The sequence below is a fragment of the Chiloscyllium plagiosum genome, unplaced genomic scaffold (genome assembly GCF_037043375.1).
Source record: "Chiloscyllium plagiosum isolate Xiang-an unplaced genomic scaffold, Cpla_swu_hap1 HiC_scaffold_35, whole genome shotgun sequence".
Classification (NCBI taxonomy): Eukaryota; Metazoa; Chordata; class Chondrichthyes; order Orectolobiformes; family Hemiscylliidae; genus Chiloscyllium; species Chiloscyllium plagiosum.
The window spans coordinates 5105442-5128958 of NW_028270173.1; the positions used below are offsets into that span (position 1 = coordinate 5105442).

Genomic DNA, 23517 nt, shown 5'->3' on the forward strand with positions numbered 1-23517 from the left:
CACTGACACCAGCAATGCAGCCCACTTGCCCGCCCTTACCTCAGCACTGACGCCAGCAATGCAGCCCACTTGCCCGCCCTTACCTCAGCACTGACGCCAGCAATGCAGACCACCCGCCCGCGCTTACCTCAGCACTGACGCCAGCAATGCAGCCCACCCGCGTTTACCTCAGCACTGACGCCAGCAATGCAGCCCGCCCGCCCGCGCTTACCTCAGCACTGACGCCAGCAATGCAGCCCACGCGCCCGCGCTTACCTCAACACTGACGCCAGCAATGCAGCCCACCCGCGCCTACATCAGCACTGACGCCAGCAATGCAGCCCACCCACGCTTACCTCAGCACTGACGCCAGCAATGCAGCCCACCCGCCCGCACGTACCTCAGCACTGACGCCAGCAATGCAGCCCACTTGCCCGCCCTTACCTCAGCACTGACGCCAGCAATGCAGACCACCCGCCCGCCCTTACGGCAGCACTGACGCCAGCAATGCAGACCACCCGCCCGCCCTTACCTCAGCACTGACGCCAGCAGTGCAGCCCACTTGCCCGCCCTTACCTCAGCACTGACGCCAGCAATGCAGACCACCCGCCCGCCCTTACCTCAGCACTGACGCCAGCAATGCAGCCCACGCGCCCGCCCTTACCTCAGCACTGACGCCAGCAATGCAGCCCACGCTTACCTCAGCACTGACGCCAGCAATGCAGACCACCCGCCCGCGCTTACCTCAGCACTGACGCCAGCAATGCAGACCACCCGCCCGCGCTTACCTCAGCACTGACGCCAGCAATGCAGACCACCCGCCCGCCCTTACCTCAGCACTGACGCCAGCAATGCAGCCCACGCTCCCGCGCTTACCTCAGCACTGACACCAGCAATGCAGACCACCCGCCCGCGCTTACCTCAGCACCGAGGCCAGCAATGCAGCCCACCCACCTGCGCTTACCTCAGCACTGACGCCAGCAATGCAGCCCACCCACCTGCGCTTACCTCAGCACTGACACCAGCAATGCAGCCCACCCGCCCGCGCTTACCTCAGCACCGAGGCCAGCAATGTAGCCTGCCCGCCTGCGCTTACCTCAGCACTGACGCCAGCAATGCAGCCCACCCGCGTTTACCTCAGCACTGACACCAGCAATGCAGCTCTCCCGCCCGCACCTACCTTAGCACTGACACCAGCAATGCAGACCACCCGCCCGCGCTTACCTCAGCACTGACGCCAGCAATGCAGACCACCCGCCCGCCCTTACCTCAGCACTGACGCCAGCAATGCAGCCCACGCTCACGCGCTTACCTCAGCACTGACACCAGCAATGCAGCCCGCCCGCCTGCGCTTACCTCAGCACTGACACCAGCAATGCAGCCCACGCTCCCGCGCTTACCTCAGCACTGACACCAGCAATGCAGACCACCCGCCCGCGCTTACCTCAGCACTGACGCCAGCAATGCAGCCCGCCCACCTGCGCTTACCTCAGCACTGACGCCAGCAATGCAGACCACCCACCCGCGCTTACCTCAGCACTGACACCAGCAATGCAGCCCACCCACCCGCGCTTACCTCAGCACTGACACCAGCAATGCAGCCCACCCGCCCGCACTTACCTCAGCACTGACGCCAGCAATGCAGCCCACGCGCCCGCGCTTACCTCAGCACTGACACCAGCAATGCAGCCCACGCGCCCGCGCTTACCTCCTCCATCAGACGGGCCTGTCCCTGTAGCAGCATCGGCATGATGGCTTTCTGCAGCAGAGAGACCGAGCCCGGGTACAACATACGGCGCCCAAAGGAGTGCGCCATTAAATAGCTGCAAAACAAAGAGGCAGGCAGTTCACAGGGGCTGCTCCGGACACTGACCCAGTCTCCAGCTTACTACACCAGGCCAGGATAGGGAGAAGCCAACACCATGCTGTGCACACGTACACAGACACACACGCACACGCTCACAGGCATATACACATACAGACACACGCACGCTAGCAGACACGCAAGCATACAGACTCGCGCACGTAGACAACATGCACGCTCACACACGATTACAGACATGCGCGTATACAGACACATGTATACAAGAGACACGCACGATCAGAGGTGCGCATTCAGACACGCGCGCACATGCTCAGACACACAAGCACATATACGTACACAGACATGCGTGCAAGCAGACAGACACATGCACACAAATACAGACATTCATCCACGCACACACACAGACACGTGCGCAAGCATACGCATAGACACACGCACGCAGAAACAGACACGTGCACACACAGGCACGCGCATGCATATAGACACACAAGCGCAGGTATACAAACGCGCGCAGACATACACAGGTACACACACACACTTATATGTGCACGCGCCTATGCAGATGCCAACGCGCACGTTTATGCATATGGGCACATGCACTTGTGTACCGACACGCGTGCACGCATACGGACACATACATATAGATACACGCACACAGACACACACGCATGCACACATATCCAGACATGCTTGGGAGGAAGTGTGGGTGGATCAGAGGCGGGAGCAGTGTGGGCTAGACAGCTGACTGGAGTACACAGCCTCTGCGGTGGTCGTGTGAGGAGCTTACCCGATAACCTGGCAGGGCAGGCTGAAGATCTGAGTGAACAGGCTGGACCCAGTCGTCCCTCCGGATTTCACCTCAGGCTTCAACAGAGGAACTCCCACCTTTCTCTGCTTCTCTGATCGATGGTCCTTCCTGGGACGGGAAGAAAGGGAGAGCTCAGTGGGGACCGCAGCATGCCGGACAGTGGATTACCGAGGTGTGTTGGGCCGGGCCAGGCCAGTGCAGACAGCAGGAGGAGGCCGCTGCTCGGCAATCCATTCGGTGCATTCCTCTGCTACCGAGTCTTGTAAAGGCCATTGCCCCCAACACCAGCCTGGCTGGAGCTCTGAAGATCCATGGACTGGAACTAAACACAGCCCTTCCCAAGCCGTTCCAGTCCAGCTCTAACGTCAGCATCGACCCACTGTGTGGAAAACTGCCCAGAGAGCAGGACAAATCCAACCCAGCCAATTTCTGCTCCATCAATCTATTCCTGGTCCCAATCCTGGAATTCCCTCCCTAAGGAACATTGTGGGTCTACCTACAGCAAACGGACTGCAGCGGTTCAAGAAGGCAGCTCACCCCCACCTTCTCAAGGGGGCAACTAGGGACAGGGCAGTAAATGCAGCTCACCTCCACCTTCTCAAGGGGGGGCAACTAGGGACAGGGGCAATAAATGCAGCTCACCTCCACCTTCTCAAGGGGGGGGCAACTAGGGACAGGGGCAATAAATTCAGCTCACCTCCACCTTCTCAAGGGGGGGCAACTAGGGACAGGGGCAGTAAATGCAGCTCACTCCCACCTTCTCAAGGGGGGGGCAACTAGGGACAGGACAGTAAATGCAGCTTACCTCCACCTTCTCAAAGGGGGGAACTAGGGACAGGGGCAGTAAATGCAGCTCATCCCCACCTTCTCAAGGGGGGGCAACTAGGGACAGGGGCAGTAAATGCAGCTCACCCCCACCTTCTCAAGGGGGGCAACTAGGGACAGGGGCAATAAAGGCTGGACCCAGTCAGTGATGTTCACCATCAATGGGTTGAACAGGGATAATCACATCACAGCTCGGAGGGTCTCTGCCCACAAACAGACCCGAGTGCGGAAAGACACTTTGGGACAGCGCGGGGAGATGTTTCTGACACTTACTGGCTGCTGACCTCGTCCCAACGGAAGTCTTCAGGCCAATGGCTGAAGTCAAAGCTGTAATGTGCCAGTTTCTTCTGCGGAGACACAAAAAGGAACAAGGAGCTCATGGCCACCTGACCCGACACAGCATGCGCACACACGTGCGCACATATACACACGCGCCTGCCCCCACACACACGCACGCCCGCACACACACATACGTGCACGCACGCACACCCAGGCGTCCCCACGATACACACGCCCAAGCCCTCACACCCAGGCCCACACAAACACGCGCACGCACACCCACGCGCGCCCACACACCCACGCCCACGGATCCGGGGGTAGGCACGTGCACACACGGGGGCACTCACACGCGCGCGGACACAGAGCTAGGTGCAAGCCAAAACCAGAAATCTCCAGCTTCCTCACCCTACAGAAGGGCACGGGACCGTGGGAACTGATGGAAGCCACTCAGTCCCTCTCGCTCATATCCCATCCTGGTCTAACCATGACCCTCTTTCACATCTTAAACTAGCCCCATTCAACAGCTGTTTGCCTTTCACCCCAATGAGCACTGAACCCACACAGCCTGTGCTCCACTTACCCCAGTCTTTACCAAAGGTACTCTTAAACAAAACCCCATCACTTTCCAATCACTGCAGAAGAGTCAGTCCAGACTCGAAACATTACCCCTGTATCACCCCTCTACACCAGCTGCCTGACATAGACTCATACAGCACAGACACACACCCTTTGGTCCAACCCATCCACAATCCCAATCTGACCTCGTCCCATCTGCCAGCACCCGGCCCATATCCCTCCAAACCCTTCCTATTCAAATACCCATCCAAATGCCTCTTAAATGTTGTAATTGTACCAGTCTCCACCACTTCCTCTGGCAGCTCATTCCATACACATACCACTCTCTGTGTGAAAAAGTTGCCCCTTAGGTCTCTTTTATATCTTTCCTCTCTCACCCTAAACCTATACCCTCTAGTTCTGGACTCCCCATCCCTGAGGAAAAGATTTCGGCAATTCACTCTATCCATGCCCCTCATGGTTTTATAAACCTCTATAAGGTCACCCCTCAGCCTCCGACGCTCCAGGGAAAACAGCCCCAGCCTGTTCAGCCTCTCCCTGTAGCTCAAACCCTCGCAGATCTGAGTTCCTCCACCAATTTCTGCACGTATTCTTAGGTTTCCAGCAGACGTAACATTTTGCTTTAATTATTGCAAAGAAAGGCATGATCAGATCGATTCTAGGGATGAGAGAATGGTACCACTGGGTTACATTGTCTGGAATGGGTCAAAGCTCTCTAAAGTTTACAAGGACATAGTGTTAAATTAAATTCTTTGAGGGGGGGAGAGGGAGCAGAGGCTGAGGGGTAAGCCCCCACCCCTCTGTGATGTGAGGAGGAGGGAGTCACGGTCTTACGGAAATTTCTGACTCGGAATGTGGCTAACCTTTGGGATTTTCCTCCACTTGACAGTTACAGACCGAAGACATCTAAGGCCAAGATGTTTTTTTTAAAATTCTTCGCCAGTCCCTAACTGCCCCTTGGACTGAGCGGTTTGCTAGAACCAGCTCAGAGGAGTAGGGAGGAGTTAACCACGTTGCTGTGATGGACTGGAGTCACATGTGGGCCAGACCGGGCAAGAATGGCAGATTTCCAGAAGGAGGTTGGTGAACCGGGTCAGGTTTTTACAAGAATCTACAGTGATCACACAGCTGCCATAAGGGATGACGATGACATAGTGCACTATCGCTGGAGGGTTAATCCAGTGAGGCAGGTAACGCTCAGGGGACCCAGGTTCAAATCCCACCACAGCAGATGGTGCGACCTGAGGTCATTCTAAACCTGAATTCAGTAAAAAAATGAAGTGTCCAACGATGACCAGGAATCCAGTGTTCGAATGTCACAAACACCCATCTGGTTCACTAATGCCCTTTAGGGAAGGACACTGTCATCCTTACCTGGTCTGGCCTGCATGTGACTCCAGACCCACAGCAATGGGGGTGACTCTCAATTACCCTCTGAGGAATGTGTGCTGGCCTGACCACTGATGCTCACTGTTATGAAGTTGAAGGGGTGCACTGTACCTTTGAGAGAGACTGAAAGCTGGCAAGGACCTGTCATGTGACTGACTCGCAGTAACAGTGTGTGCTGGAAAATGGAAAGATGTAACATTTTGCTTTAACCTAGATATTTCAGCTGTTTTCACAGCAGTTCGAATGTAACCAGTTTAAATTATGCCCCAAGATACTAAAATCCAATTGCATTTGAATGTTGCTGTTTTGACAACATCGAACAAATGAGACGATCCGATGTTTGGGATATATAAAAGCATTCATTTTGGACAGTTAGCCAGAAAGAACATCAACTGCCCTTGAAAGACAACTATTCACCACACTCACTGTCAAAGGTACCCTTTTACATGTGAAATATCTCTGCAGATTGCAGATGACCCAGGGAGATCAACAGTCAGAGGGAGTTCGACACCAGAGGTGACAGCCACTGTCTGGCTTGGATAATTAAGTTGCTGTAAATTTAACAGGGGCGCTATTGGATCAGTATATTGTTGCAGAGTCAGAGGGAGATAACAAATCTTGAAGAAAAAGGTGGCTTAGTGTTGTAAGTAGTTGTTGTTTAATGTTCACTTGTAGCATTGAAGAATAAAATGGATATTTTTGTTAAATAGTGGAATTTGGGTAGTTCTCTGTCCCTCCTACTTTAAAGGTTATGAAGCGAGGTGAGCTTTTCTGTGGGTTTGGTTTAATGAGCAGAGGGGTTTCCGCTGTGTTGTCACACCCCATCCCCTGAGTTAATTTTATAATGTGTCCTTAACTGGGTGGAAGAGCCCCTTTTCCAACTGTCAGCCTGACAGCAGGACAATGCTGTCAAATCACCGTGGTACTTTCACCATCGACTCATACAGCACAGACACAGACCCTTCGGCCCAACCAGTCCATGCTATTCCTAATCCCAAACTAAACTAGTCCCACCTGCCTGCTCCTGGCCCATATCCCTCTCAACCTTTCCTCGCAGTGTACTGATCCAAATGTCTTTTAAACATTGTAGATAGAAGGTTTGTAGGGAACGAACGAGACTCGCGGTTGGTGTGCTGCCTCCCAGGTGCCAGGGTCCGTGATGTCTCGGATCGTATCTTTGGGGTCCTGAAGGGAGAGGGTGACCAGCCCCAAGTCGTGGTCCATGTCGGTACCAATGACATTGGGAGAAAGAGGGATAGGGATGTAAGGCAGGATTTCAGGGAGCTAGGGTGGAAGCTGAGAGCTAGAACAAACAGAGTTGTTATCTCTGGTTTTCCACCCGTGCCATGTGATAGCGAGGCAAGGAATAGGGAGAGCTATCAGCTGAACACATGGCTAGAAGGATGGGTGCAGGAGGGAGGGTTTCAGGTTTTTGAATAATTGGGACTCATTCTAGGGAAGGTGGGACCTGTACAAACAGGACGGCCTTCACTTCAACCAGAAGGGTACTAATGTACTGGGTGGGAAATTTGCTGGTGCTATTCGGGTGGGTTTAAACTAGCTCAGCAGGGGGATGGGAACCGGAGGTGTAGCTGCAGTGCACAGGAGGATGAGAGTAGGGAGGACAGGGACAGGATTTCAGGGTCACAGGAATGTGGCAGACAGCGAAGTGGTTTGTAGTGTGTCTACTTCAGTGCCAGAGTATCCGAAATAAAGTGGGTGAGCTTGCAGCATGGATAGGTACCTGGGACTTCGATGTTGTGGCCATTTCGGAGACATAGATAGAGCAGGGTGAGGAATGGATATTGCCGGTTCCAGGGTTTAGATCTTTCATTAAGAACAGCCAAGGTGGTAAAAGGGGGGGGGGGAGGCGTGGCCTTGTTAGTCAAAGATAGTATAACGGTGGCTGAGAGAACTTTTGATGAGGACTTGTCTACTGAGGTAGTGTGAGCTGAGGTTAGAAACAGGACAGGAGAGGTCATACTGCTTGGAGTTTTTTATAGGCCTCCGCAGAGTTCCAGGGAGGTGGAACAGAGGATTAGCAAAATTATTCTGGGTAGGAGTGAAAGGAACAGGGTGGTCATTATGGGGGACTTTAACTTCCCCAACATTGACTGGAAAGGTTATAGCTCTGGTAAGTCGGATGGATCAGTTTTTGTCCAATGTGTACAGGAGGGTTTCCTGACAAAGGGCCGACAATAGGGGAGGCCACACTGGGTCTGGTGCTTGGCAATGAACCAGGCCAGGTGTTTGATTTAGTTGCACTTTGGAGAGAGTGACCATAACTCAGTTACGTTTAGTTTAGCGATGGAAAAGGATAGGCACATACCACAAGTCAAGAGTTATCGATGGGGCAAAGGCAATTATAATGCGATTAGGCAGGAATTAGGATGCATAGAATGGGGTAGCAAAATGCACGGAATGCAGACAATGGAAATGTGGAGCTGGTTAAAGGAACAAATATTACGTGTCTTTGATAGGTATGTCCCTGTCAGGCAGGGAGGAAGTGATAAAGTAAGGGAACCGTGGCTTACTACAGAAATTACATCTCTTGTTAAAAAGAAAAAAAAGAGGCTTATGTGTTGATGAGGCAAGATGGTTCAGATGAGGCGATGGAGAGTTACAGATCAGCTAGGAAGGATTTAAAGAGAGAGTTAAGAAGAGCAAAGAGAGGACACGAGCAGTGTTTAGCAAATAGAATAAAGGAGAACCCTAAAGCTTTCTACAGGTATGTGAGGAATAAAAGGATGACTAGGGTAGGAATAGGACCAGTCAAAGACAGAAGTGGGAAGTTGAATGTGGACCCTGTGGTGATCGGAGAGGTGCTAAACAAACATTTCTCATTGGTTTTCACTCAGGAAAAGGAGAATATTGTAGAGGAGAAAAATGAGGCACGCGATATTAGACTAGAAAGAATCGAGGTTAGTTACGAACAGGTGTTAGCAATTCTAGAAGGAGTGAAAGTAGACAAGTCCCCTGGGCCAGATGGATTTATCCGAGGATTCTCTGGGAAGCGAGAGAGGAGATAGCAGAGCCTTTGGCTTTGATATTTGAGTCATCATTGTCTACAGCTTTAGTACCAGAGGACTGGAGGATTGCAAATGTTGTGTCCTTGCTCAAGAAGGGGCAGTAGAGATGACCCAGGTAATTATAGACCAGTGATGCTTAGTTCTGTTGGAGGAAAGGTTTTGGAAAGGATTATATGAGATAAGATTTATAATCGTCTAGCAAACAACAATTTGATTTCAGATAGTCAACTTGGTTTCGTCAAGGGTAGGTCGTGTCTCACAAACTTCATGGAGTTTTTTTGAGAAGGTGACCGAGCTTGTAGATGAGGGTAGGGCAGTTGACGTGGTATACTTGGACTTCAGTAAAGCCTTTGATAAGGTTCCACATGGTAGGCTGTTGGAGAAAATGCAGAAGCATGGGATTGAGGGTGATTTAGCAGTTTGGAACTGCTAAATTAGATTAGAAACTGGCTTTCTGTAAGAAGGCAGCGAGTGGTGGTTGATGGAAAATATTCAGTCTGGAGTCCAGTTACTAGTGGTGTGCCACAAGGATCTGTTTTGGGACCACTGCTGTTTGTCATTTTTATAAATGACTTAGACGCAGGCATAGGTGAATGGGTTAGTAAATTTGCAGATGACACTAAAGTCGGTGGAATAGTGGACAGTTTGGAAGAAGGTTACAGGTTGCAGGGTTGCAGATAAACTGCAGAATTGGGCTGAGAGGTGGCAAATGGAGTTCAATGCAGCTAAATGTGAGGTGATGTACTTTAGGAAGAATAACAGGAAGGCAGAGCATTAGGACAATGGAAAGATTCTTGGTAGTGTGGATGTGCAGAGGGATCTTGGAGTCCATGTACATAGATCCCTGAAAGTTGCCACCCAGGATGATAGTGCTGTTAAGAAGGCATACGGTGTGTTAGGTTTCATTTGTAGAGGGATTGAGTTCCTGAGCCGCAATATCATGCTACAACTATACAAAACACTAGTGCGGCCACACTTGGAATATTGTGTACAGTTCTGGTTGCCATATTTCGGGAAGGATGTGGAAGTATTGGAAATGGCGCAGAGGAGATTTACCAGGATGCTGCCTGGTCTGGAGGGAAGGTCTTCTGAGGAAAGGCTGAGAGACTTGGGTCTGTTCTCATTGGAAAGAAGGAGGCTAAGGGGGATTTGATAGAGACATACAAGCTGATCAGAGGATTAGATAGGGTAGACAGTGAAAGTCTTTTTCCAAGGATGATGACGTCAGTGTGTACGAGGGGGCATAACTACAAATTGAGGGATGATAGATTTAAGACAGATGTCAGAGGCAGGTTCTTTACGCAGAGAGTGGTAAGGATGTGGAATGCCATACCTGCCAATGTAGTCAACTCAGCCACATAGGGAGATTTAAACAATCCTTGGATAAGCACATGGATGATGATGGGATAGTGTAGGGGGACGAGCTGAGAATAGTTCACAGGTCAGCGCAACATTGAGGGCCGAAGGGCCTGTTCTGCGCTGTATTGTTCTATGTTCTATAGGCGGCATGGTGGCACAGCGGTTAGCACTGCTGCCTCACAACGCCAGAGACACAGGTTCAATTCCCGCCTCAGGTGATTGTCTGTGTGGAGTTTGCACATTCTCCCCGTGTCTGCGTGGGTTTCCTCCGGGTGCTCCGGTTTCCTCCCACAATCCAAAAATGTGCAGGTTAGGGTGAATTGGCCATGGGGAATTGGCCGTAGTGTTAGGTGAAGGGGTAAATGTAGGGGAATGGGTCTGGCTGGGTTGCCCTTCGGAGCGTCAGTGTGGACTTGTTGGGCCGAACAGCCTGTTTCCACACTGTAAGTCATCATCAGGATCTATGTTCTATAACTGTACCCACATCCACCACTTCCTCAGGAAGTTCATTCCACACACGAACCGCGCTGTGCAATAAAGATTGCCCCACATGTCTTTGATTTAATCTCTCTCCTTAAAAATGGGCTCTCTCTCGTCTTGAAATCCCCCATCCTAGGGGATAGACACCTACTATTAACACTCTCTGTGCCCCTCATGATTTTATAAACCTCGATAAGGTCGCCCCTCAACTTCCTACACTCCAGTGGGGAAAGCCCCAGCCTATCCAGTTTATTGTATAACTCTCAGCCTCCGTTCCCAGCAACATCCTGGTGAAACCGTTCTGAACACTCTCCAAGTGTATCAGGGCGACCAGAACTGGCGAAGTACTCCAGAACGTGCTGTACAACGTCAACGTGACATCCCAACTCTTGCACTCGAAGGTTTGAGTGATGAGGGTAAGCGTGCTTAACCCCACCTTAACCCCCACCGCACCGTGTCAGCAGAGATGAAAACCAGGGCCTGCTGCAGAGGGAGAGTTGGGATTTCTGTACTCACAGGGGCAGCCAGCAGGTTACCTTGTTCTCTGCTGTGTTGTTTCGCTTGGTTTCCTCCAAGACACTGATAAACTGCACATACTCGGGATTGGTCCAGCGACCCACACCTCGGCAGCAGGGGAAAATAAACAACCGACCGTTAGAACCGCAACTCGGGTTTATCCAGAGCTCGCCAACAGTGCAACACATTAACGTCACATTCACCAGCCAGGCTGGGTTATCGGAAACATTCATTGAGAATACCATTATCCACTGGATGTGGGCATACACCTGGGGTGTTTTGGAAATTAAACAGGACTGGCTCTAGCGGGGAAAATGGTTCCATCTGTAAATGGCATCAGCAGCTCAACTGGAATCCCTGAGCCTACAGGACTTGGAGAGGAAGGTGGCATGACCTAGTGAGTGGGAGCAATAATCCGCTCTGTCAGAGGGAAGAAAGACTTGCTCAGCATCAGCCCCTCTTTCTCTTTCCTCTGAAAACACTCGCATCAAACCGAGAGAGATTTGAAAAGCCACTGGCAGACCACATCTCTGCTCGCGAAGGGATCCTCGAAGGGGGATTTGAAACTGAAGGCCACTGGGGAACGGACATGATGGGAATCCCAATAGCTTCTGGCTGCACGTCAACATCCTCAGGCCAGCACTGGCCGGTAACTGAACTGGACCAACCCCCACTGCAAGAGGACGGGCATCCTCTGGCCGGGGGGATGCAGCGGAGTGATATCGAACAGAAACTGTCCTACCTCGGAGGCAGACCACCCCGGTCAGCACCAGCAGGAGGAGACTTGCATATGACGTCACTGGGAGAATCTTCGACATGACAATGTAACCTAAACAAACAAGAGCAGAGAGACGACAGCATTTTCAGACTGTGACTTGGTCCAGGCGATCCCCGACACACACACACACACACACAATAAACAGCATACAAAGAGTCCATTCGGCCCAGAGGGCAATGCCAACCTTGAATCTCCTCCTATTCCATCAGCTCGGTTTTCTGACCAGGGAACTTCCATCTGGTTTTCTTCCTGAGGAGCAGGAGCAAGTCATTCAGGCCACGCTCTACAACCTAGCAGTTCCAACTCCAGTGACAACCACTGAATCCTGACAGTGCAGATAGAGGACATTCGGCCCATCGAGTCTACACTAACCCTCTGAAGTGCAAACCACCCTATCCCTGTGACTGCATTTCCCATGGCCAATCCACCCTAACCTGCACCTCCCTGGGCACAATGGGACAATATCCCATGGCCAATCCACCCTAACCTGCACATCCCTGGACACTATGGGACAATTTCCCATGGCCAATCCACCCTAACCTGCACATCCCTGGGCACGATGGGACAATATCCCATGGCCAATCCACCCCAACCTGCACATCCCTGGGCACTATGGGACAATTTCCCATGGCCAATCCGCCCTAACCTGCACATCCCTGGACACTATGGGACAATTCCCCATGGCCAATCCACCCTAACCTACACATCCCTGGGCACTATGGGACAATTTCCCATGGCCAATCCGCCCTAACCTGCACATCCCTGGGCACTATGAGACAATTTCCCATGGCCAATCCACCCTAACCTGCACATCCCTGGGACACTATGGGACAATTTCCCATGGCCAATCCACCCTAACCTACACATCCCTGGGCACTATGGGACAATTTCCCATGGCCAATCCACCCGAACCTGCACATCCCTGGGCACTATGGGACAATTTCCCATGGCCAATCCACACTAACCTACACATCCCTGGACACTATGGGACAATTCCCCATGGCCAATCCACCCTAACCTACACATCCCTGGACACTATGGGACAACTTCCCATGGCCAATCCACCCTAACCTGCACATCCCTGGGCACCATGGGACAATTTCCCATGGCCAATCCACCCTAACCTGCACATCTTTGGACTGTGGGAGGAAACTGGAGCTCCCGGAGGAAACCCACGCAGACACGGGGAGAATGTGCAAACACCACACAGTCACCCGACAGAGACAGGGATCGATCCCGGGTCCCTGACGCAGGGAGGCAGCCATGCTAACCCCTAAGGTGCCCAATGGAGGTTGCTACTTCAGCCCCTCAGCACTTGGACCATCGTGAGTCAGGAATCCTCTGCCTGAAAACATACTCAGTGAGCCAGCGGCCACCACTCTCTGGGGAAAAGAAACCGGCAGATATATCACCCTCAGAAAGCTTCCCCCCAATCTCATTTTGAAGCTGTGCCCTTTGTTCTCATCTCTCCCCAAAAGTGAGGGGGGGGGGGGGGGGGAGAGAAACACCTTTTCAGCATTCACCCCCGCGAATCCGCTCAGCACCTGAGCTCAAGACTGCAGTAAATACAGACAGAACCTTGCCGAACCTTCTTGGGATTGCTTCTGATGAAGTTACGGCCTTCCTTCAATAAGGAGTCCAAGACTAACACGGCATTCCAGACATGGTCTCGCCCATGTTCAGTGACACTATCAGAGTGCTCCTACAGGAACTCTGGTACTGCTCTCTAGCTGCACTCGTTGGAAGACATTTCTCCTCATCTTCTGCCTGCTTTCACAAATAACACTCTTTGATTTGTGGTTTCCTAGTTGTAGATTCGTCCACGAGAGGGTGCGTGTGTCCCCCACATCGCTTTGTGCAATTCAAGTGCCCACCTCCGTTCTGGAGAAAGACACAAACACCGACCCTGTGCAATCCTTCCCCCACTCACGGGTCATCTCACAATCCTGGTGCTCAACTTGTAACCATGCTGGAGCGGCACAAGTTCAAACCCCAATCACCAAGCACCTCCAACGCATCCGCAGACAAATCTCACGTCTTGTTGTGATGGAACCGAGAGGAGTTGGGGGGGGGGGGGGGGGGGGGGAACGCTATCAGACTAACAACATGGTTCAGGAACACTTGTAGATTTGATTAGATTCCCTACAATATGGAAACAGGCCCTTTGGCCCAACAAGTCCACACCCACCCTCCAAAAAGAACCCCCCCCCACCCCCGACCCTATATTTACCCCTGATTAATGTCCCTAACACTATGGGACAATTTCCCATGGCCAACACCTGACCTGCACATCTTTGGACTGTGGGAGGAAACCGGAGCACCCGGAGGAAACCCACGCAGACACTGGGAGAATGTGCAAACTCCACACAGTCAGTCACCTGAGGGTGGAATCGAACCTGGGACACTGGCGCCGTGAGGCAGCAGTGCTAACCACTGAGCCACCATGCTGCCCAGGAAAGGAAATCTCCCATCTGACCCAGTCTGGTCTACATGTGACTCCAGAGTCCGCAGCAGTGACTAGCCTTCCCAGGTAACAAAAGCAAGCACCATCTTATTAACAACACTCACTTCGACCTTCTGTGGGGGCAGTTGGGGATGGGGCTACAAGGCTGTCAGTACAGCTGCAGGTTTGTGGGAGGGGTGTGATTGGCCATCCCTAACTGCCCTCCTCCTCCGAGTGCTCAGTGTTGGTGTGTCTGGCTATGGGGAACTCCCAGGCTGGTCCTGTATTTACCCATCTGCCTGCTTGCTTCACAGGGAGAGATGCAGCCACGATACTTTTCCCCGGCTCAAGGAGAGGAGGTGGGGGAAAACAGAACCCGAGTTAGGGACAGGCCATTCAGGGGACACGAGATTTCTACACTCAGAGGCTGCTGACTCTTTGGAAATCCCCCACCCTTATCGCCGTGCTGCCAGTGTTTCAGATAGCAAGGGATGCGGAGATAAGGCAGGGAGGTAACAATCAGGGCAGATTTAATGGGCCCAATGGCCTTTTCCCATTCCCTTCAGCTCCTGGTGTGTGGAATCCAGCACGGTCTCAGTGTGACCAATGTTTCACATGTGTGCTGTCCTTCAAATGGTAACAAAAAGTCATTCCCCAGCAAATTGAAGATGAAGTTTTGATGGTATGGATTTCTGTTTAGTTCACAGCGAGACACCGTGGCTGGAACCCAACCCAGAGGGGGGGGGGTTTGGAAGGGCAACAGCATGTGACTGAACCCTGTTTTCCAAAGAGCTGGATAAATGTGGGGTATTACAACAAACAAGGGTTGGGCTTACACAATTAATGTAGGGCCATGGCTAGTGTTATAGAACAGAGGCACCTCGAGGTGCAGGTACATAATTCTCTAAAGTTTGTGTCACATACAGACAGGCTGGTTAAATAGGCATTTAACATGCTCGCCTTCATTGCTCAGACATTTTGAGTATAGGGGTTGGGACGTCACATTGTGGTTGTACAGGACTTTGGTGAGGTCTCTTCTGGAACAATGTATATAATTCTGGTCACCCTGTTAGCGGGAGGATATCATTCGACTGGAGAGGGTTCAGAAGAGATTTACCAGGATGTTGCCAGGAGTGGAGGGTTTGAGTTATAAAGAAAGACTGGATAGACTGGGACTTTTTTCAGTGGAGCGTAGGAGGTTCAGAGGTGACCCAAGTGAAGTTTATAAAATAATGAAGGGATACAGAGAGTTAATGGTAGCTGTCTTTTCCCTAGAATTGGAGATTTCAAAACGAGGGGGCACATTTTCAAGGTGAGAGAAGAGAGATTTTAAAAAGACGAGGGAGACATTTTTTTTACCCAGAGGGTGGTCCGTGTGTGGAATGACCTTCCTGAGGAAGTGGTGGATGTGGACACAGTTACAATGTTTAAAAGACATTTGGATAAGGACATGGATAGGAAAGGTTTGGAGGGATATGGGGCAGGAGCAGGCAGGTGGGACTAGTTTAGTTTGGGACCATGGTCAAGATGAACTGGTTGGGCCGAAGGGCCTGTTTCCGTGCTGTATGACTCTATAGCACTGGGCATAAAGCAGCAGGGGCTACAGAGACAGAGAGGGAGGCAAGGTCAGAATGTTTTGGACAGTTCCTGAAAAGGGGCCAGCACTGGTACAATGGGTTGAACGTCCTCACTCTGTGTCTCGCTAAGATGGTATGCAGCAAGAGAAAGAGGATTTCGTACTGAATCCACTCCACCTGGAGGCTGTCAGACAGTCCCTATCAGTCACTACCCACTGGCTGGGTAAACACAGCAAGGTTTCAGTCAGGAGCTTACCTTTCTTGTAGCAGTAAAGCAGTAATAATGGGGACGTGTAGTAGGATACACTCCACAGGATGTAGGCCTGCACACAACACAAGAGACAGAAGTTAGCTCAAAGCTCTCCGTGGTGCTGTCGCAAGGTCACAGGTTTCATTTGAAAAAGCCAGCGACAATGCCCCAACACTCAGCATCCATCAGTGTCGCTAGGGAGTTATGTTCTGTACATGGACAGTTACTGACAGAGTTAGTTAACACAGACCCTCACCAACACCACCCCTCCACCCTGCACCCGGACCACCCCACCCCACCCTAACCCATGGTCTCCCCAGCCTGAGAGAGGTTAGGAGGAGGAGGAACAGTCCCTCACGCCCCCCCCCCCCCCCAACAACAAGCCTGTGCAGTTAGGGACAGGCTGGAAAGCCGCACCCTGACCTCACCTCCGTCAATAACTCACCGGTAACACCGAACGCTCTGGGCCAAGTGGGACAAGGCAGGATTTGGAATCGTTTTGCCAGCACACACACTATGGGCTGAAGGACCTCATCACTTTATACTGCTGGACTCGCTGAGTTTCCCAGCACATTGTGTTTTTTAATCTACAGACTCTTGTACTTTGGAGTATTGCTGCTCCCAGAAGCTGTTAAACATTCGGTAAGCACAGATTTTCCTTAACTTTTACTATTAATGGGGTTTTTGTGAATTCCCTTTCTTCCCGGCCCAGGGCTCAGTGCAACACTCCATGACCTTCTGTTCGGGGTGAATTCACTTGTCACAACGAGCAGGGATTGATCATGGGGCTTCCCTATTTCCCCACACAAGCACCACCGTGTTAAACCACTGTGTTTTGCTGACAGTCCATGTCACATTCACACGGCTGTTGGGTAAAATGGGGTTTGTGTTACAGTCAGGCGCAATGTCTCCTGTTCTCCTAGGACAGCCTGCCGCCTTCACACAAACCTGAACTCATCCAAACTTCCCACCTCCCCCCAGACTCCATCCACCTCCCGACCAAAATTCCCATCCTCGTTTTCAAATCTCTGTCTCTAGAACCTCATCCAGCCTTAAAACCGTCTGAGACATTTCCACCTTTCAGCCTGTGCCAAAACCTGATTTCCGCTAACTCAGCAGATACTGAAGGAACGGCCGATATATTTCCAAGTTGGGATGGGGAGGGGCTCGGAGGGGAACTTGCAGGGGCTGGTGTTCCCATGTACCTTCTAGATGGGAGTGGCCGTTGGTTTGGAAGGTGCTGCCTGAGGAATCATTCAGTCATACAGACCCTTCGGCCCAACCGTCCGTGCCGACCATAACCCCAAACTACACCAGTCCCACCTACCTGCCTCTGGCCCATATCCCTCCAAACCTTTCCCATTCACGTCCTTATCCAAATGTCTTTTAAAGGTTGTAACTGTCCCCACATCCACCACTTCCTCAGGAAGTTCATTCCAAATGTGAACCACACGCCTCTCATGTCCTTTTTAAATCTTTCTCCTCCCACCTTTAAAATATGTCCCCTAGTTTTGAAATCTTCCCATGTGCCGGGTATGACTCTGACCAGCGGAGAGTCTGCCCCCGATACCCATTGATTCCAGTTTTGCCCAGGCTCCTTGATGCCATACTTGGTTGAATGCAGCCTTGATGTCAAAGGCTGTCCCACTCCTCTCCTCTCCCCTCCCCTCTGGGATTCAGCTCTTTTGTCCATGATTGAACCAAGGCTGTAATGAGGTCAGGAGCTGAATGACCGTGGCAGGACCCAAACTGGGAGTCATTGACGATATCCGTCTGAGACAGCCTGGGTTAATATCACAGACCCAAGGGGCAACTTTTTCACACAGAGGCTGGTATTTGAATGAGCTGCCAGAGGATGTGGAGGAGGCTGGTACAATTACAACATTTAAAAGGCATCTGGATGGGTATATGAATAGGAAGGGTTTGGAGGGATATGGGCCAGGTGCTGGCAGGTGGGACTAGATTGGGTTGGGATATCTGGTCGGCTTGGACGGGTTGGGCCGAAGGGTCTGGTTCTGTGCTGTACATCTCTATGACTCTAATCGGGTGAATGGGCTGAAGAGTGGCAGATGGAGTTGAACCTGGATAAATGCGAGGCATTACATTTTGGTAAAAAAAGCAAAGACAAGACATATGGACCAAGTGCTGGCAAATGGGGCTAGATTAGGTTCGAGCTATCTGGTCAGTGTGGATGGGTTGGACTGAAGGATCTGTTTCTGGGCTGTACATTTCTATGACTCTATGACACATTTAGCAGGGTCCACCCACACAGCTGTACTCCCTCAGTCCTGGAACGTAGTGCTTCAGACCAGCTGAAACCTGAAATCTCTCGGCTGGGATTTGAAAACAAAACCTCGTCAGCAAGGGTGGTAACCCCCTGGGCGATACCGTGTGGAAAGGTTACTGGAAAATTCAGATTTCTTTCAGCGATATCTCTTACAGCCTGGGAATATCCCTGAATCACACAGCGAAGACAGGATCTGGTCTTGGTATAAACAAGGCCACTCCTGCCCAGCTTCACCTGTGTGTCTATCTGTCAGATCAGCACACTGCCAATGGGAATACCCAACTACAGCTCACAAAGCATTGGTCCACCCACTCCTGGAGAGGGGTGGGCTTGTGGACGCGCGATCCCCACATTGTGACAGATCCCAAGCACTCTCAGCTCAGCTCTGCACAAAGCCACGCAAGAGATGCACCAGTATCACATCCCTGATCAAAGATGTGCAACAGGAATCACAGCAGCAAAGGGAGGTGGGAAATGAGACTGACCATGTGATGGAAAAAAGGTTAATGGAACCGGTGGGAACTGATGGGAACACATTGTCGGTCAATGCAGAGGTCGAAGGTTAACAAGGATGGGGGGGGGGTATTGCAGGAAAATGGCAGAGGTCTGTTGGGCTGAGTGGCCTCCTCCTAGCCCCTGTGACACAGCAGGAGGTAGCCTGCACACCACTACAGAAAGGACCTGATTAAACCAGAAAGAGTCTCGCAGGGAGTTGGGATGCAACCTGAACGGGAAGGTGAGAGAGTTACAAGGAGAGGCCGGATAGACTGGGGCTCTCTCTGCCCCTTCAGCGTGGGACCTTTACAGAGGTCTATACAACCATAAGGGGCTTGGATAAGTAGATAGCGGACAGCTTTCCCCCAGGGTCGGGGAGTCGAAAACCTGAGGGCAGAGGTCTAAGGTGAGAGGGGTGAGACAAAAAAGGGTCCAGAGAGACAACGTTTTCACACAGAGGGTGGGGAGTGCCCGGAACAGGCTGCCAGAGGTAGTGCTGAAGGAGAGTATAATTCGGTCATTTCAGAAACATTTGGACAGGTACATGGATGGGACAGGGACGGAGGGATACAGACTAGACACAGGCAAATGGGACGAGTTTAAATTGGGAAAACTGGGCAGGCATGGACAAGTTGGGCTGAAGGGCCTGTTTCCATATTGTAAACCTCTGTGACTCTATGACAAAGATGACTGGTTTCCCAGGTGGAACACCACTGACCTCTCCCTCTCCCATCAGGGACACTTGCACGGTGATACAAGCTCCCCAAAGGAAACACAGTCACAGGATTCCTCCCCCCCCACCCCCCACCACCAAACTCAATCTTTTCCAAGAGCCAGCCCACGGATCCTTTTCACCCCTGAGTGACTCTAACCCTCCCCCCCCCCCCCCACCCTCAGGATGACTCTCTCAGCACTGCCCACAAATCAATGTTGGCCGAACGAAAATATCAGCCTGAGCAGCCGACCCAATCCAAACAGAAACACAAGGGACTGCCCGAGTGGATAAGAATGGCTCCACCGGGGGGGGGGGGCAGGGGGAGGAGAACTGCGGGCACACAAGAGGGGTCGGCCATTTGGCCCGTCAGCCCGCTCTGCACCCTAACTCCATTCACCTCTGCCTTTGACCCAATCCCATCTCAGGCTCCACTCCCCGCTCTGCTGCCATCCCCCACCTCACCGTGACCCTTCGATCGCGATGTCACCTCACGGAGGAACGAGCGAGATTCATGTTAGACTTACCCATCCAAGGATGCTGTCTGAGTGTTTCTCAAGGGCCCTGGGTTGGTAGTAAAAGCCAGCCTAAGGAGGGAAAGATGGGAAAAGAAAACAGTCATCTCTGAGGAAGGTTACAGCCAGCCTTACAAAACCAGCCAACACCACAGAGTCGCGGGTAGACAGAGCAGGGAAGGAAGGCTTGTGAAAGACTGGCCCTCATCAGGCAGGGCACTGAGTATTGAAGTTGGGAAGTTATGTTACAGTTGTACAGGACGTTGGTGAGGCCACACTTGGGAGGATTATGTTCGGTTTTGGTCAACGTGCTATAGGAAGGATGTTATTAAAGTGGAAAGAGTGCAGAAGGAATTTACAAGGATGTTGCCAGGGCTCAAGGGACTGCGTTATTAGCAGAGGTTAGACAAGCTAGGACTATTCTCATTAGAGCGTAGGAGACTGAGGGGGGGCCTTATAGAGATGTATAACATCGTGAGAGGCAGGGATAGGGTGAATACACTCAGGGTTGGGGAAATAGAGGACTGAAGGGCATCAGGTTAAGGTTCGAGGGGAAAGAATAAAAGGGAACCTGATGGACAACTTGTTTTACACAGAGGGTGGTACACAGATGGAATGAGCTGCCAGTGGAAGTGGTTGAGGCGGGTACATTAACAACATTTAAAAGGCATCTGGACAGACACACGGATAGGGAAGGATTAGAGGGATATGGGCCAAGTGCAGGGAAATGGGGTTACCGTGGATGGACATGGTGGGCTGAAGGGCCTGTATCTGAGCTTCCTTTGGCAGAGGTGCTGAGAGAGCAGGAGGCCTGGGAGGACTGGGTAGGGGGGGTGGGTCACAGAGTTTTAACATCAGGCAGGGGGAGTATCTGGGGGTCGGGTCAGAGATTGGGGGGAGTGGAAGTGGTGGCTTGGGGTTTCAGTTTCCTGACACACCTGCTCTCCAGCCTCCACAGTCCGGCTGCCAATGCCTCAGACAGGACAGTATCCCGAGGGTACAGGGCTCTGACATCGGAATAACATAAAGATGAACAGCAGTTGGAGGTCGGAGTTACAGGGGCACCAGTGGGTTCGGGAAACGGACAAAACCAGGGCAACTGGGTATCCAAGTGGGCAGCGGTGACGGCATCTGCTTCAGGGCCAGAGATCAACAGAACGCTGTTCTTTCTCAACAGCAGAGAGAGGGTGGGAGAAAACACACAGTCAGGCTTTGAGGGGGAGCTTCGAGACATCGAGAGCAGCTGTGGGAGCTGTCAACACAGAATTCCACAACATGGGGTCATATCCCAGCGGCTCAGAAGATCGAGGGGCAAATCAATTGAAGTGTTCTAGTTAGGAACAGGGACAGAGGGGGGCAGGAACTGATTTCCACGGGGGGGGGGGGGGGGATTTGCAGACCCTCAGGCGAAACAGTGCTGCTGACTTATACACGGCCATTGTGAATGCTCAGGGCAGGAAAGAGGGGCCGAACGGTCTATTCCCACTTCCATTGATGGCGTTCCCATCCCCAGAAATACCGAGACTAAAACTTCACTTCAGGTGTGGACCCACCCAAGGCCAACGGAATTGGTGGAAGGTCTCTGTATTCCTGGCACTCGGAGTAAAGTCCGACCTGCTCCTGAGCTTCCTAATCACCTCTTGTCTTTACCCATTTGGACACTCCAGCTGCTCTGAATATTCACTCCCCTGAAGGTATTTACAACACCACACAACAGCTCCAGGACAGGAGGCCTTTCAGCCCATCACATCAGTGCTCAAACTCGGAGTGAGCATTTCAATTAGTGTCATTCCACTGTCAATAACCCTGGACAATCTTCCTTTCCACATAACCATCTACCTCCCATCATAAACCCTCAATTACACCTGCACCAGCAACCCCCACACACTCAGACAGTACACTCCAGACCCTAACCCCTCGAGTGACCCTCCCCCACCCCCCACACTCTCAGACAGTACACTCCAGACCCTAACCCCTCCAGTTAACCTCCCTCCCCCACACTCTCAGACAGTACACTCCAGACCCTAACCCCTCGAGTGACCCTCCCCCACCCCCCCACACTCTCAGACAGTACACTCCAGACCCTAACCCCTCGAGTGACCCTCCCCCACCCCCCACACTCTCAGACAGTACACTCCAGACCCTAACCCCTCGAGTGAACCTCCCCCCCTGCCCCTACACCCTCAGACAGTACACTCCAGACCCTAACCCCTCGAGTGACCCTCCCCCCCCCTCCCCATACACCCTCAGACAGTACACTCCAGACCCTAACCCCTCGAGTGAACCTCCCCCCCCTGCCCCTACACCCTCAGACAGTACACTCCAGACCCTAACCCCTCGAGTGAACCTCCCCCCTGCCCCTACACCCTCAGACAGTACACTCCAGACCCTAACCCCTCGAGTGACCCTCCCCCCTCCCCATACACCCTCAGACAGTACACTCCAGACCCTAACCCCTCGAGTGACCCTCCCCCACCCCCCACACCCTCAGACAGTACACTCCAGACCCTAACCCCTCGAGTGAACCTCCCCCCCCTCCCCCCACACTCTCAGACAGTACACTCCAGACCCTAACCCCTCGAGTGACCCTCCCCCACCCCCCACACTCTCAGACAGTACACTCCAGACCCTAACCCCTCGAGTGAACCTCCCCCCCCTGCCCCTACACCCTCAGACAGTACACTCCAGACCCTAACCCCTCGAGTGACCCTCCCCCCCTCCCCATACACCCTCAGACAGTACACTCCAGACCCTAACCCCTCGAGTGACCCTCCCCCACCCCCCACACCCTCAGACAGTACACTCCAGACCCTAACCCCTCGAGTGAACCTCCCCCCCTCCCCCCACACTCTCAGACAGTACACTCCAGACCCTAACCCCTCGAGTGAACCTCCCCCCTCCCCCTACACCCTCAGACAGTACACTCCAGGCCCTAACCCCTCGAGTGAACCTCCCCCCTCCCCCTACACCCTCAGACAGTACACTCCAGGCCCTAACCCCTCGAGTGAACCTCCCCCCCTCCCCCTACACCCTCAGACAGTACACTCCAGGCCCTAACCCCTCGAGTGAACCTCCCCCCCTCCCCCTACACCCTCAGACAGTACACTCTGAGCCCTGACCAATCTCACCATCGGTAAGGTCTGCATCTTTTGCCAATCACTGAGAACGTTTCCAAGTGGAAAGTTTCTTCCTGTCTCCGTGGCCCATCATCCTCACAGGTTTCCCTTCTCTGATGGGAAGAGGCTAAATTCTCCAATCGATCCCTGTATCTAAGATTCCCCGGCCCTGAAGCCATTCCCTGCACTCCCTCCAATGCCTTCCCATTCTGGGGGATCTCACACTCTGGACTCCCCCAGCTCAGGCTAAACTACCTTGGAATCACATACAGCCAAGGT

At 52.4% G+C, this 23517-nt stretch overlaps 1 protein-coding gene across 1 annotated transcript in view; it reads right to left on the reverse strand.

The window, feature by feature from the left end:
* LOC122547444 (phosphatidylserine lipase ABHD16A-like) overlaps window positions 1-23517 on the reverse strand; it is a 51457-nt gene that overhangs the window by 23210 nt on the left and 4730 nt on the right. The window contains exons 2-8 of the mRNA XM_087979793.1: window positions 20135-20194; window positions 16120-16186; window positions 11808-11894; window positions 11086-11171; window positions 3711-3784; window positions 2592-2720; window positions 1688-1802 (exon numbers count right to left, since the gene is read on the reverse strand). Of these exons, the coding sequence (XP_087835919.1) occupies window positions 1688-1802; window positions 2592-2720; window positions 3711-3784; window positions 11086-11171; window positions 11808-11894; window positions 16120-16186; window positions 20135-20194 (618 nt within the window). The remainder of the gene's footprint in view (window positions 1-1687; window positions 1803-2591; window positions 2721-3710; window positions 3785-11085; window positions 11172-11807; window positions 11895-16119; window positions 16187-20134; window positions 20195-23517) is intronic.